This window comes from Durotheca rogersii, assembly GCF_024521655.1.
Source record: "Durotheca rogersii strain YMJ 92031201 chromosome Unknown GGS23scaffold_21, whole genome shotgun sequence".
Classification (NCBI taxonomy): domain Eukaryota; kingdom Fungi; phylum Ascomycota; class Sordariomycetes; order Xylariales; family Xylariaceae; genus Durotheca; species Durotheca rogersii.
In genome coordinates this window covers 243525-257752 of record NW_026251252.1, presented here as the reverse complement: position 1 = coordinate 257752, position 14228 = coordinate 243525, and the positions used below count along the sequence as shown (strand labels likewise).

General features: G+C 57.3%; 4 protein-coding genes across 4 annotated transcripts; 1 reads left to right on the top strand and 3 right to left on the bottom strand.

The window, feature by feature from the left end:
* The first annotated feature begins 338 nt into the window (after nt 1–338).
* GGS23DRAFT_579089 (DNA-directed RNA polymerase II subunit RPB2) lies at nt 339–5178 on the top strand. The gene is made up of 4 exons (XM_051517032.1): nt 339–452; nt 545–3171; nt 3240–4468; nt 4578–5178. The coding sequence occupies exons 2-4, from the start codon at nt 799–801 to the stop codon at nt 4738–4740; spliced, it is 3765 nt and encodes a 1254-aa protein (XP_051369536.1). The 5' UTR covers nt 339–452; nt 545–798; the 3' UTR covers nt 4741–5178.
* Nucleotides 5179–5895: 717 nt separating this feature from the next.
* GGS23DRAFT_579082 (cross-pathway control WD-repeat protein cpc2) lies at nt 5896–8128 on the bottom strand. The gene is made up of 5 exons (XM_051517031.1): nt 7886–8128; nt 7685–7722; nt 7439–7565; nt 6857–7174; nt 5896–6632 (listed from the first exon to the last, which is right to left on the bottom strand). Exons 1-5 carry the CDS (start codon nt 7925–7927, stop codon nt 6207–6209), a joined length of 951 nt encoding a protein of 316 aa, XP_051369535.1. The 5' UTR covers nt 7928–8128; the 3' UTR covers nt 5896–6206.
* Nucleotides 8129–8739: 611 nt separating this feature from the next.
* GGS23DRAFT_579081 (uncharacterized protein) lies at nt 8740–10395 on the bottom strand. The gene is made up of 2 exons (XM_051517030.1): nt 9874–10395; nt 8740–9812 (listed from the first exon to the last, which is right to left on the bottom strand). Exons 1-2 carry the CDS (start codon nt 10163–10165, stop codon nt 9169–9171), a joined length of 936 nt encoding a protein of 311 aa, XP_051369534.1. The 5' UTR covers nt 10166–10395; the 3' UTR covers nt 8740–9168.
* A 1488-nt stretch (nt 10396–11883) lies between these two features.
* Nucleotides 11884–12311, bottom strand: GGS23DRAFT_599042 (uncharacterized protein; the record flags this gene model as incomplete). Its single annotated transcript, XM_051518872.1, has 2 exons — nt 11884–12107; nt 12170–12311. The coding sequence occupies 2 exons, from the start codon at nt 12309–12311 to the stop codon at nt 11884–11886; spliced, it is 366 nt and encodes a 121-aa protein (XP_051369533.1).
* Nucleotides 12312–14228: the final 1917 nt, after the last annotated feature.

The following is a 14228-nucleotide window of genomic DNA, read 5'->3' as shown; positions in this document are numbered from 1 at the left end:
TCTCTCTCTCTCTCTTAATGTAGCGATCTTAGGTGAACATACACGTATGTCTTCACGAGACGATTCGTCAGGTGCCCCAGGTACCGTCAGGCACGTTAGCGTAGGCAATGCTAGTCGCTCCTAGATTACCAAGCAGGCTAAGGTGGCGCGATAACGATAAGAAAACGGAGCGCTCTCATTGGCTACGTACCTGCTTTTTTACTGGGGCGGACGGGCCAATGGCGCTAGGCCGGAATCGGTCCAGGCCGCCGTCAACACAAAGTATGCGCGGAGTACACAGGTACCTATGTAGTTACCAACCAGGCGCGCTCTCCAAACCCTCGACCTCCCCGAGCCACCGACAAAAAACATCATCAACCATCATCACCGCACCTATCTCGACCACCGACAACTTGTCTGCGACCGCCTCTCAGCCGAGCAATACATCGACGATTGCCGCCGGGCTAGCTGAGGTGGGTTTCTTTTCTCATCACTGCCAATGATCGTGACCGTTGGGCCCGCGTGGTGTCCGGCCCTGCCATACTAACCTGCTCTCCCAAGCCAGCGACGATCGACTGACGAGTTTACCACCCCTCCTCACCGTCGCAACCGCTCCATCTTGGCCCCTCCCCCCCGGGAGCTCGGCCGCAGCCTCCTCGCATGCTTCTCCGCGAGAACCGGCCCGAATCTAGACAGTGCACCAACCGGACAGGCCTCATATCCCCTACGAGCCGCGAGGTCTCTCCCTCGTCGATACACCCGACAGCCTTTGTTCCCGCCTCCTTCTCTGCCCCCCTCTCTCTTGATTAATCCCCCAAGATGGCCGACTACGACGAAGTCTACGAGGAATACGACGACGAAGGATTGGATGACAACATCACCCCTGAGGACTGCTGGGCCGTCATCGGGTCGTATTTCAAATCGAAGGGCTTGGTTTCGCAACAGATCGATTCTTTCAACGATTTCCAAGAGACCACCATCCAGGAGCTGATAGAGGAGTATTCTCACATCAGCGTCGATGAGCACAGCCCTCCCTCCGTCGACGGGAGAACCGTCGCGCTTCGTCGATATGAGCTCAAGCTCGGACACGTCACCATTGCTCGCCCGATCGCCCACGAAGGCGACAACACTTCGGGCCCGTTACTCCCTTACGAATGCCGCGACCGAAACATGACGTACGCGAGCCCGGTGTACATCAAGGTCGACAGCAAGGTTTCCGCCTGTGTCGAGCAGGATGTTCCTGTCGAGGAGATAGATGACGAGATGCGGGCAGAGGCCGAGGCCAGCAAGAAACGCCCGACCCGTCTCGTTTGGGAAGAGGAGGAGAATATTCTTGAGTCGCCCGCAACAGATAAGGGCCGCGCTAGCGACCAAGTGTTCATCGGCCGGCTTCCAATAATGGTGAAATCCAAGGCGTGCCACTTGAGTCAGGAGAGCGATGACGACTTGTTCCTGCTAAATGAGTGTCCTTATGACCAAGGTGGCTATTTCATCATCAATGGAAGCGAGAAGGTCCTCATCGCCCAAGAACGGTCCGCTGCCAACATCATCCAGGTCTTCAAGAAGGCCCAACCGAGCCCGTTCTCGTACACGGCTGAAATTCGAAGCGCCCTCGAGAAAGGTTCACGTCTCATCTCGTCGCTTATGCTGAAGCTATATACCAAGGGCGACGCTTCTCGGGGAGGATACGGCCAGACTATTCACACCACTCTACCTTTCGTCAAGTCCGATTTGCCGATCGCCATCGTATTTCGAGCCCTGGGCGTCGTCAGTGACGAAGAGATCCTGAACCACATATGTTACGATCGTAACGACAGCCAGATGCTAGAGATGTTGCGGCCTTGTATCGAAGAGGCCTTCTGCATTCAGGACCGCGAAGTAGCTCTAGATTTCATTGGGAAGCGCGGGAGGGATTCCCACAATGTGACGAGGGATCGTCGTGTTCGTGCCGCGAAAGATATTTTGCAGAAAGAGATGCTTCCCCATGTATCTCAAGGGGAAGGATGCGAGACGAGAAAGGCCTTCTTCTTGGGCTACATGGTTCACAAACTTCTCCAGTGCGCTCTCGGCCGACATGATACGGATGATCGAGATCACTTCGGCAAGAAGCGTCTGGACCTCGCGGGTCCGCTGCTCGCCAAGCTATTCCGTAATATTGTTCGCCGCTTAGTGCAGGAGGTCAGCGGCCACCTCAAACGGTGTATCGATTCGAACCGGCGTTTCCATATCGAGCTTGCTGCTAAGCCTTCCATCATCACGAACGGCCTGAAATACTCTCTGGCTACCGGCAACTGGGGCGACCAGAAGAAGGCGATGAGCTCGACCGCCGGTGTATCGCAAGTCCTTAATCGTTATACCTTCGCGTCGACCCTGTCCCATCTGCGGAGAACCAATACGCCTATAGGACGCGACGGGAAGCTCGCGAAACCTCGGCAGCTTCACAACACCCACTGGGGGTTGGTTTGCCCAGCCGAAACACCAGAGGGCCAGGCCTGCGGGCTGGTCAAGAACTTGTCTTTGATGTGCTCCATCAGCGTCGGCACATCGACGGATCCTATCGTCGACTACATGATCACCCGAAATATGGAGGTTCTGGAGGAGTACGAGCCCATGCGATACCCCAACGCTACCAAGATCTTCCTCAACGGCTCTTGGATCGGCGTACACCAAGATCCGAAGGCCTTGGTTAGAGACGTCCAGAACTTGCGCCGGGCCAATCAGATCCCGGCCGAGGTGTCCCTAATTCGCGATATTCGCGATCGCGAGTTCAAGATCTTTTCGGACGCCGGTCGGGTCATGCGTCCCCTGTTCGTCGTCGAGCAGGAGGGCGAGAGGAAGGGGTCTTTGATTCTTACCAAGGACATGATCCACAGGCTAGAGGCGGACGTGGACCTATCTCCAGATAGCGATGACTATTTCGGCTGGCAGGGTCTGGTCAACGAGGGTGTCATCGAATTCCTAGACGCCGAGGAGGAAGAGACGGCCATGATTTGCATGACGCCCGAGGATCTGGAAGCCTACCGTCAAGCCAAAGCCGGTTACGCGCCGGTCGAGGACGACAGCGAGGAGATTAACCGGCGTCTCAAGACCAAGATGAACCCTACCACACACATGTACACACACTGCGAGATTCATCCGAGCATGTTGCTAGGTATCTGTGCTAGCATTATCCCGTTCCCCGACCACAACCAGGTTTGTCAATTCCCTTCAAAGTTGCCAGTCCTCTGTCCCGATAACTCTCTGCTAACCCTACCTCGCAGTCTCCTAGGAACACGTACCAATCGGCCATGGGCAAACAGGCCATGGGCTTTTTTCTTACTAATTACAACCGCCGTATGGACACTATGGCAAACATCTTGTATTATCCTCAGAAGCCCCTGGGCACGACCCGCTCGATGGAGTTCTTGAAATTCCGAGAGCTTCCCGCCGGCCAGAACGCCATCGTCGCCATCGCCTGTTACTCCGGATATAACCAGGAAGATTCCGTCATCATGAACCAGAGCAGTATCGACCGAGGTCTCTTCCGCAGTCTGTTCTTCCGATCCTACAGCGACTGCGAGAAGCGAGTCGGCATCAACACAGTGGAGACGTTTGAGAAGCCATTCCGAGCGGACACACTTCGACTCAAGCAGGGTACTTACGACAAGCTCGACGACGACGGCATCATCGCCCCCGGCATCCGCGTGTCCGGAGAGGATATCATTATCGGAAAGACGTCGCCCATCAACCCCGACAACGAGGAGATGGGCCAGCGCACCAAGGTGCACGTCAAGCGCGACGCGTCGACGCCCCTGCGCAGCACGGAAAGCGGCATCGTCGACAGCGTCATAGTAACGACGAACCAAGACGGCCTCCGCTACGTCAAGGTGCGAGTGCGGACCACCAAGATCCCGCAAATCGGAGACAAATTCGCCTCTCGACACGGGCAAAAGGGCACGATCGGCGTCACGTACCGCCAGGAAGACATGCCGTTCACGCGAGAGGGCATCGTCCCCGACCTGATCATCAACCCGCACGCCATCCCGTCGCGCATGACCATTGCTCACTTGATCGAGTGTCTCCTTAGTAAGGTTTCGACGCTCAAGGGTATGGAGGGCGACGCGACTCCCTTCACCGCCGTCACCGTCGACTCGGTGTCGAGCCTGCTCCGCGAGCACGGCTACCAGTCGCGCGGCTTCGAGATCATGTACCACGGCCACACGGGGCGCAAGCTCCGCGCGCAGGTGTTCTTCGGGCCCACGTACTACCAGCGCCTGAGGCACATGGTGGACGACAAGATCCACGCGCGCGCGCGCGGCCCGGTGCAGATCATGACGCGGCAGCCGGTCGAGGGCCGAGCGCGCGACGGTGGTCTCCGTTTCGGAGAGATGGAACGCGACTGCATGATTGCTCACGGCGCCGCCGCGTTCCTCAAGGAGCGCCTGTTCGAGGTCTCGGACGCGTTCCGCGTGCACGTCTGCGAGATTTGCGGCCTCATGACCCCGATCGCGTACGTCACTGCCTCTATCTCTTATCTCTCCTCTTCTTCTTTTCTCTCCTGCTCTTCTGCTCTCCTGTCATCCGAAACCAAGTATACTAACCCAGATGGCTTCGCACAGTGTCCTTAGTAAGCAGTCGTTCGAGTGCCGGCCGTGCAAGAACAAGACGCGGATCGCGCAGATCCACATCCCGTACGCGGCGAAGCTCCTGTTCCAGGAGCTCCAGGCGATGAACATCGCGACCCGCATGTTCACGGACCGCTCCGGCGTGTCGATCCGCTAGAAGGGTTTCTTCTGTCTTACGGGCCCGGACCCCCTCCTCGAGGAGTGGTATTATTGGGTTTTTTTTTTTCCCCAGGGCGGTGCGGTTGGAATAATCGATGCTGGAGGTGGCTGGGTGGGTGCCCCCCGGGGGAAGAGGCGGTAAGGGCGAGAAAACCCCCCCCTCTCCTCCCCGTCTACGTACAAAATGAATGCATAGGGTAGGCGTTTTTTCATGTGTGTCTCGGTTTGGTTCCTATTACATTACACCTATCACGACTGGTCGCATCCCCCCCCCCCCCCCGGCCGTCCTCTTGACGCGAACCGGCGGACGAAGAAAGAGGAGCAGCAGCAGAGAAGAGCTCTCCAGAAGCAGAAATAGAGAGAGGCTAGATAGTCTACATATTGGGTGGTCTAGTCAGTGGAACGACGACGTTGTTTCCTAACCGCGGCGTTTCTTTGCCTTTCCTTGGGCCTGCGGGCTGGGCGGTGCAGACGACGACGCGTGAGTGCGTGAGTGCTTGAGTGACTTGACCCCTTTCGACGGCTCGTGTAGACGCATAGACGTAGTTAACCAGCGGCCGTCCCGTCCGGCATCGCACGCTTCTACTCCCCCTTGGCCCCCTTTTCACCCCGCCGTCGTGGCGATCCGCACGTCGACGCGCCAGTAGCAGCAGCAGCAGCAGCAGCAGTGTCCACACGTATGTATATCTGTATCTACATGTATCTAGCAGTAAGCAGCACGGCGCCCGCCGCGCACAACCCGCGTCTCGACGCCTTTGCCGGCCTGGTTCTCGCGATGGGAGCGGCAGTTGGGGTATGTATACACAGAGAGAGGGAGGCCGTGTATGGTGGGTACCCGTTCCGTAGAGCAGGACAGGGCGCAGACCCGCGGACCTCTCCCGTCTCCCGTGTCGTAGCGTCTATCCTTTCGCCGGCGTGGCCTATCCCTGAGCACTTGGAGCCGCTACCTGTCTAGACAGGGAGCCTTCTCCTCTCCCCTCCCTAACTACGGCAGAACTGCCGGCACTGATGCGTGCTTCGAGGGCCGGGCGGTAGAGGGACCAGACTACTACAACGCGACGTCGTCATTCCAACCCAGACAGATAGGGCACATCGGACGCGAGCGACATCATCACAGCACCTCTTGCGAAGCGAGCGAGCGAGCGAGCGAGCTTTGGATTATTGTTCTTTACGATTCCTCGGTATCTTTGGACCTCGTGGGGGGAGGGGGTGACAGAGCCAGCCTACCCTCGTGGTAGTAAGGAAAGCAGGCCCATCAACGCAACGTGTATATCTAATGACATTTCCTTCACCCCGTCCTCTTTTGGGTTCGTCGTTGTGTTTTTTTGCTTCCTTTGCTCTTCCGCTTCCCCATCGTTGCCAATGTCGTCGCAATGATTGCCATTTCCCTTAAAAAAGACCAAATGACAGCCCACCCATACGCCTAGTCAATGACCAATCGACCCCAACGGAGAAAGGATTTTTTTAAGCCCTCGACATGACACCCCACGCCCGGATAATGTTGTCGGTGTAGCCGGCGAACAGCGTCTGGCCGTCTGCGCTCCAGGCCAGGCTCACGCACTCGGGCTCCCGGCTCTTCTTGCCGACGGACGTGAACTCGGGCTTCAGCTCGTCGACCTTGCTCTTCTTCTCGAGGTCGAAGATGATGATGCTGCTCGCGGTGGCGGCGCAGAGCCAGTATCGGTTGGGGGAGAAGACGAGGGCGTGGATCTCGTCGCCGGCGCTGAGGGAGTACAGATGCTTGGACTCGTTCAAGTCCCAGAGCATGGTGGTGCCATCCTTGCCTCCGGAGGCGCACAGCGAACCGTCGGGCGAGATGGTTACAGTGTTGATGTAGCCGGTGTGACCGATGTGGTCAGTCTGGAGCTTGCAGGTCGACAGTTCCCATACCTAGACAGGTGGCACACGACGGTCAGTTACGCGGTGTTCACAAACGCCTCCCCCGATGATTGTTAAGCGGGTTGAAATTATATATTATCAGTGCAATGGTGTGAAATGGTCTCATGGCTCGCTCGCGAGCTCTGAAGTAGCAAATACTTGTAATATGCAAAAACATCATATGAAAGAAAAGGGTATAACATTCAGCAGATGGCTGAGGGGGAGCGAGGGCGTACCTTGACGAGCTTGTCCCAGCTGCTGGAGACGATGACGGGGTTCTGAGGGTTGGGGCTGAAGCGGACGCACGAGACCCATTCGGTGTGGCCCTTGTCGGTGATGGTGAACTTGCAGTCGCCGAGGGTGTTCCACAGCTTGATGGTCCGGTCGCGCGAGCCGGAGACGATCTGTCGGTTGTCGGCTGAGAATGAGACAGAGAGGACGTCGCCAGTGTGGCCGACGAAGCGTCGGGTCGTCGTGCCTGTCGCGAGCTCCCACAATCGCAGAGTCTTATCCCAAGAGGCGGATAGGGCGTAGGCGCCGTCGGAGGAGATGACCTAGAAGAAGAGAAGGGATGGGGTCAGCCCAGGGGGTTCATCATCGATATTTATGTCTTCTGCCAATTCGTCCGTGCGCTCCATCGCAATTTTTTTTTCTCTCTATCTCCTCCCCCTCTCCTCTTCTTTTTTTGTGTCTATTTTCGTCCCGTTTTGTTTCGCCGCAATTCCACCTGACCCCGTCCCCCACTATTATCGGCAGCCGCGAGTGAGGATACGACGAGGATGAAAGGAAGAGCAAGGAACAGACAGGGTGTGACATACGCAGTCGGACACGATGTGGGAGTGGCCGTGGAGAGATCGCTTCGGGTAACCGTACTGCGACTCGTCGCGGGTGAGGTTCCAGATGATCAGAGTCTTGTCACGGCTGCCAGACAGGAGCATGTTGGGGCTGCAGGTTGACGGGGCGTCTGGTAAGCTCGTGATCTCAAAAAAGGCGGGGGGAAGACGCTGGTCAGAAGTGGAAATGGTGGTGGTGGTGGTGGTTGTGGCGGCGGTTATCGCACGTACTTTTCCATCGAGGTGGCCAAGCTGGTGACCCAGCCATTCTGTAGCGATGCACACGTTAATTAGCCTACGGCGCTCCCATGCTGCGTATTGCCTATGTTGCGCTGCGTCCTGCGTAGTGTGCCAGCGCGGCGGCGCGGCACCGCGACACCGGGCGACACCGAGTGGCAACGGCAAGATGGGTGATGAGGGATGCCAACTTACGTGACCCTCGAGGGTGCCCTTGAGAATAAGCTGCTCAGCCATGACGAAGGGCAATAACTCGGATTCTGCACCTCTTTATGGGGTTGCCGGCGGACGAGGGTGGGAGAACACGACGGAAGAAGCGAGGGGGGAGAGGAGAGTAAAGTAGGTGAATGGTGCTGATCGCGAAGTTGATTGCAAGTTGGTTTGCGGGTTGGCTTCGCCCTCCTAATTTTCCCCGAACAAATTTTGTGTGCGATGCCGTTAGGGTCAATCGCTAAATCGCTGGCGGAGGTGCGACGGAGCTAATAGGTAGGTAGGTGCCCGCACCTCCGCGCCTACGTACCTAACCTGCCCGAGATACAACATGACGCGGTGGGCACTGAGTACCGAAGATATGGCAAACCCGCTGTCGAGATACCTAAACCGAGGCAGGTATGCAGGTTCCGGAAACGGAAAAGGTACTGAAACTTGGGCGCCTCGGTACCTGCAAGGACCCCATACCTTAGGTACCTACGTTAGGTGCACCCACATCATGGCAATCCTAGCCAAAGGTGTCCCCTATAAAACTACCTAAAGCTGACTTGTCCGCCTGCCTGCAGCTGGCTGCCAACCGGTTCTCTCCCGTGAAGGCTTGAACTTAACGTGAGTAGTATAAGAAAAAAGGAGGTAGGATAGGAGGAATCGATATCTGGCGCTGGTAGGGGGAAGTAGACGACGCTTCAACTCAACCGAAGGGAGAAGCATCGGCTGCGGCGAATACGCATGGCACCGTCCACCTTATACTTATCGAGTGCAGCTACGCACAGCTATCGCGTCGCACATCTCAAGGACATGCATGCACGCACGCACGCACGGCAACGCGGAGAACCCGGAGTAAAAAGCACATTTTGTATCAATGGGGGGTATCTTGGCGAGGCAATGCTACTACTATCCATGTGCGCCCTAACTCCAGCCTGGTGGACAGATGCGACGGTGCGGAAGACGGGTTTCTTTCTGCTCGTCCTTTCGGTATCCCACCCTTCCTCTCTAGATCGTTCTCCGCTCTAGGGTAAACCTTCTCGTGAGTCAAGAGCGGCGTAAGACCACAACTAAGGCTCAAGAGGTACCCAGGTGTTCTCGCTAAAAGTAAAATAATAATAATAAATAACAAAAAGGAAAAGAAAATAGCCATCCGATCTCCATGGTAAGGTGTAGGTAGATGATGCCGGCAGCCGACATCGTATCGGGGATTCGGCTGTGCCGCGTCTCACTCCTCGCCCCTCTTGGATAGGCTGGCTCCGTCGGCAACCGGGGCCGGGTTATTAGACGGCTGGTGCTCGGCGGCTGACCCGAGGCACTTCCCGCCGGCCAAACTTGGCGGCGAAGTTGACCAGAGGGCTGTGATCGGCTATCTCTGCTGCTACGGTCGAGGACCCATTCCGCGGCAGAAATTCCGTCATCATCTGCTCCCACGCCTGGTACCGTCCCTGGCTAAGCGGATTACGCAGGGCCATCTCCCTGAGCTCCTTCTGCTTGCTGATCTTGGCCGCCCGGTCGATGCGCCGCAGCGCCAGCTCGCCCTTCTTCGCGTCCTCCTCCGCCTGTGCGCGCTTCTCTACCGGATTGCACGGCGGCAGCTCCACCACCGTGAACTTGTACGTGTGCTTGCTCGGGAAGACGGGGAAGCTCTTAGGGATCCACAGACGCTCTTCTTTCTCCTCCCTCCCCTCTAGCTCCTCGCCCAGGAACGGCCGCGGTTTATGGAAATACTGGATGTCCTCCGAGACCGGATCGTAAAAGGACGGCTCGAGCAACGGTTTCGACACGGGGTTCTTGAGGTGTGGCTTAAGAGACGACAGCGGGACGTCGTAACGGTGCAGGATCTGCTCGAAGTCTGCCGGTGTCGGTTCGTTTCTTCTCGCCGCGTTCGCAGTGCGCTTAAGGTGGTCGACAAATTCGGTGACGTCTACTCGGCAGTTAGAACAGCTGCCCGAAGCGAGGAAGCAGCGGACACGTCTTGAACCTACACGTATCTACCAACTCGGTGAAGCTCTCCAGCGCATCCTTGGTGCAGGAGTCAAACCCCACGTGCTTCAGCACCAAACCGATAGACCTTCGCAAGCCTTCCCGGCCCAAGTCGCCAGCGGTAGGACGCGTCACGACGTCGTAGACGGGCTCCTCGGCCTGGGGGGCCAGAGTCGGCGCAGCAGAGTCGGATTCGGGGCTCAAGGTTCGCCGTCGTTTGGACGGAGCGTCCCGGTCATCGTCGCCATCTTCGGGGCTAGAGCGCTTTTGACGGAGGTTTGACGTGGTGTCCATGGAGTTATCCGAGTTGATGGTTTGAAATGCTAAGCGGAGCACGTCGAGAGATACGAGGGTTAAGGAAACGGGACGGACTCGCGAGACGCGACTTACGCCTTCCCACGAGTACGCAAAGCACGTGTGGATCGCAAGCTAGGCAGAACGACGTTTTCGAGCTGCCCAGACGAGAGTGGGAGACAGAGGAGAGGCCGCGCTCGGGCACAAAATTATCGAGACGGAGTTGGAAGGTTTGCAGGCTAGAACAGATGCTGTTGAAGGTGACTGGGTGTGGCACAGTGCAGATAGTGTGGCTGGGGACCGTAGACGGAGGCGTCCGCTTAGGTAATGTGGCTAAGCTAGGTACCTACTTGAGCGCCGGGCGTGGGGGTTCACGTGGGGGTTCACACTGGTGTGTATCACAAGGCCGTGTATACCTTCGTGTGCGTTTATTCGAGGTTGTCAGCCCAGCCAAGTTGAGCAACGCGGAGATGCCGACCTCTAGCTACCTACAGTAGGTATGTAGGCACCTCAACTAAGAACTTACCATACCTATACCTACGCGGCGCGGCTATATACCTACCTACCTCCACTTACCTACCTAATACTCCGAGGCGATAACCCCAATTCACTCCAATTCACTTACAAGGTGCCTGATGAATAATCGGAATCGCCATCATCGCTGCCGCTCTTGTCATCATAGTCGAGGCTGTAGTTACTAGGTACTGAGACTCTGGAGACCCATAGACAGGTAAGACAGACCAAGGAGAAGGCATGCCACCCCGCCGCTGTCGGTTGGCGGTAAAATTGACCTAGCCTATGAAAAGAGCGGCATAATATCTTCGTAGCTTCTGGGGACGGCTGGGGGTATATACCCTATACGTTCCCCCTTCGCGCAGCCCCGAGAACCAACGCCTCCCCATCGGCGTCCTTTCGCGTTGGTAATGGCAGCACTCGCCAGCCACGCAGAAGGTCTCTTCGATCCTGTTTCCGCCCCTGCGGTCCCTTCGAGTCCCTATCCACGCCATCTATCCTCCCCGCCGCCAGGGGCCGCCTTTACCTTCACTGTCACTACCCATCGTCACTAGACGCGGGGGGCAAGTAAGTATCGATGCTCGCTTACCGCACTGGAAAGGGATAACCCGGTGCGTGAAACCGGATTTCCCCCCTCTTGGTCAGATCATGTGCTACGGTAGCAGGCAGCAAGTTGTGTACGCTTAGGACGTGCCAGTCGGAAATATTCCCAAGCTGAAAACGAGAGCGGGGAAGGGGAAAGGGGAGCTGAAAAGACTGGAAGAGAAGAAAGAAGAAAAGCAGTGCATGTGTCGTAACACACACACACCACATATATATATCTATAGGCTATAGGTATGGGTAGGCGAAATACGAGATACGACGTATGCGACGCGAATACTTGACGAGAATCGACGATTTAAAGCCTCGCCGTCATGTATCGCATTCTAGGGAGCAGAGGGAAGTGTCCGCCTGTCGCGATATAATACCCGGGGGGTCAGGACGGAAATGCATAACTGTGAAACGGTACGACTCGTCCTGCCTCGCCTTGTCCTATCGCTGCCCAGGGAGCCATTACAAGACAGGAAATATGATCCGAGAACATGGCTAGCTAGATGCGTCGCAGCGTCGGTAGGACGGGCCCCATGACCAGAAACTCGCTCCTACTCTCTCCCTCCTTCGCCGACGGGCAGATGGATGGACATCTCCTTTAACTGGTAATAGATCTACAGGGACGTGGTGAGCCGCCGTAGACCGACCCTACCGCTACCATTGTCGCCACCATCGCCATCGCCGCCGAGTTCACTGTAGCGACTCGGGGATCCCAAGGTATCGGGAGTCGCCTCCTCGAACACGCCGATCTCTCGGGCACGGGACCGTTCTCCCTGCCGGACGAGCTCGGCATCCACCTCCTGGATGGCCCGTTTTTGTCCCGCGGCGCCTCCACCGTCTCCCCGCCGAAACCAGCGGGGATGGGCTTCGGGAGCGAGAGAAGTGGCGGCCTGGACATACCTTTACTAAAGCCGTCAGCACGTCCACCCCTGCCGCCGAGGCGGCGCTGACTGGTCCTCGCTAGCGACAGCGTCCTCGGCACGCTCGCCCAAGCAGCAGCAGCAGCGGCATCCAGCGGTGTGGCGCTTCTAGAAGTGCCCATCGACAGGGGGCGAGCGGTCTGTCTACCTGCCGGGAGAAATGGGCCTCTTTTAGGAAGCTTGGCCCGCGGTTGCGACCCCTCCGCTAATCGCATCGCTAACCTGCCGGAGCTGACGACTTGCGAGATACCTAGTCCGCTCGTCTGCTGGGAATCCAATGCTCCGCGACAGCCGCGGCGCTGGGATCGGGTGAGGGAGACGAGAAGGATGCGCGAGATTTCCGCTGCCAGTATTCAGCGTCGGTGCCCAGAATCGGCATCACCTTACCTCTTTTTATCTCCCCAGCTTTGCTCTCCCCCTTCTCTCATCATCTTTTCGTCTTCTTCACATCCTCCTCTTTACCCCCCCACGTTCACGGCCTCCTTAGCTAGAGGACGCGTCGAGTTTCATCTTTGAGGGGGGATTGCGGGACGGAGTGTGTGATAGGATCGAGTGGCGGATCAGCGGCTGTAAGCGTGGCCATCATCGGGAACGCCTGCCGACGAGATGCGGACGTGGTGCGTCGCGAGCGGGGTCGCGTGCCGACGTCACAGATCCCTCTGGGGAAGACGATACGTGATCATCTCCCCCCCTTCCCCCCTCCCCCGCTCGACCCCCCTCTTCCTCATCGCGGTGTAGCTTGTTTCGGCTACTGGCAGGACTGGCCGCGGAGTTGTCGCCTCGCTCTCTCTCGCAAAGCGCTACCTCTCCTCGCCGTCACCGCTCTCCCGAGTCCACCGGACAAGGCCAATAAGCACAAAGCAGCGCGGCAGGACGGGCCCGCCCCAAGAAGTCTCACGAGAGCGCGTACAGGAGCGAGGCGTGCTGTGTCCATATGCTCGCGGGGCGCGTATAAGCATACATGTGTGTGCAGGTCGCCAATGCACGCAGGTGGGAAATGAGTACGTATGAACCTACGCATGCGCCTTGGAGCAAGGGCGAGACACGCGCTTCTCCGAGGAGATTTGGGGGCGGCTGTGCGGGCAGACAATTACCCACCTGATGGAGGACGTCTGGCCCGGCGCGGTCCCGTCCGCAGCATCGCCAGCAAATAAGACTACTGGGAAGCCGAGGCTCAACGAAGAAGAAAGTAGAGGAGGGGGAGCTGCGAGTCGCGACGAGGCTTGCACCTCTGCCACGCCAAGCGTGCTCATCTGCTCGTCGACCCAGAGCGACCTGTCGTGCGTTCAGCGAGATCAGTCGGCAGTCGGCAGTTGGGACACGATGCATGACGCCGGGACGCGATCAGCAGCAGCAGCAGCAGCAGCAGCAGCGGAGGCGGTAGGTAGCAATATTAGTGGTGGCCTCTGTCGGAGTTGACTCCGGTGCGTCAAGTCACGGCTCCATCGCCGATGCTACGATGGGTGAAGAAAGGAAAGGAAAAATGAGATGATGGACGTATTTGGTTTGGCCCTGCTCCCCCCTCCCCTTGTTGGTCTGAGGACCGCAACTCGGGCTTTGAAGTTCGGGATTTAACCCAGCAGAGCCAGCCGGGGGGGGGGGGGGGAATAGAGGGGAATAACTTATAGATCCATGTATTATTATATGGGCTATTTCGGGTCCTGATACGGACCAGATCTGCCCTCACTCGGCTGGGGTCTTTCTCGACGATATCCACAGGTCCATAATCGAAATTGCAGCCAGGGGGGGTCAGGACGACTTATACGGACCTTGTCGACACCATCGAGTCCCTCCCTAGACGATGTAGAATACGAAACGAGAGGCTAGTCACGTCATTTCCCGCGTGGCAAGCCTGACGATCCGGGTCGGTATGACCTCTTCGTATATGAGTCTGTTCCCATCTCCAATACATACCTGACACATATAGGTATCTGTATTGATGCGTAGATACGTGTACATGGATGTTGTGGACACATATGGGCCTACATGGTCACATATCGTTGCACATCCCTAGCATGCATTACATATATGTGTACATA

Excerpts from the sequence above, each read along its gene's own strand:
- GGS23DRAFT_579089 (XM_051517032.1), top strand. The coding sequence starts at position 799 with ATGGCCGACTACGACGAAGTCTACGAGGAATACGACGACGAAGGATTG. Across the intron at positions 3,172-3,239 it reads CGTTCCCCGACCACAACCAG|TCTCCTAGGAACACGTACCA; the intron begins GTTTGTCAATTC and ends CCTACCTCGCAG. Across the intron at positions 4,469-4,577 it reads GGCCTCATGACCCCGATCGC|TGTCCTTAGTAAGCAGTCGT; the intron begins GTACGTCACTGC and ends GGCTTCGCACAG.
- GGS23DRAFT_579082 (XM_051517031.1), bottom strand. The coding sequence starts at position 7,927 with ATGGCTGAGCAGCTTATTCTCAAGGGCACCCTCGAGGGTCAC. Across the intron at positions 7,175-7,438 it reads CCCACATCGTGTCCGACTGC|GTCATCTCCTCCGACGGCGC; the intron begins GTATGTCACACC and ends CTCTTCTTCTAG. Across the intron at positions 6,633-6,856 it reads GCTGGGACAAGCTCGTCAAG|GTATGGGAACTGTCGACCTG; the intron begins GTACGCCCTCGC and ends CCACCTGTCTAG.
- GGS23DRAFT_579081 (XM_051517030.1), bottom strand. The coding sequence starts at position 10,165 with ATGGACACCACGTCAAACCTCCGTCAAAAGCGCTCTAGCCCCGAAGAT. Across the intron at positions 9,813-9,873 it reads CACCGAGTTGGTAGATACGT|ACGTCACCGAATTTGTCGAC; the intron begins GTAGGTTCAAGA and ends ACTGCCGAGTAG.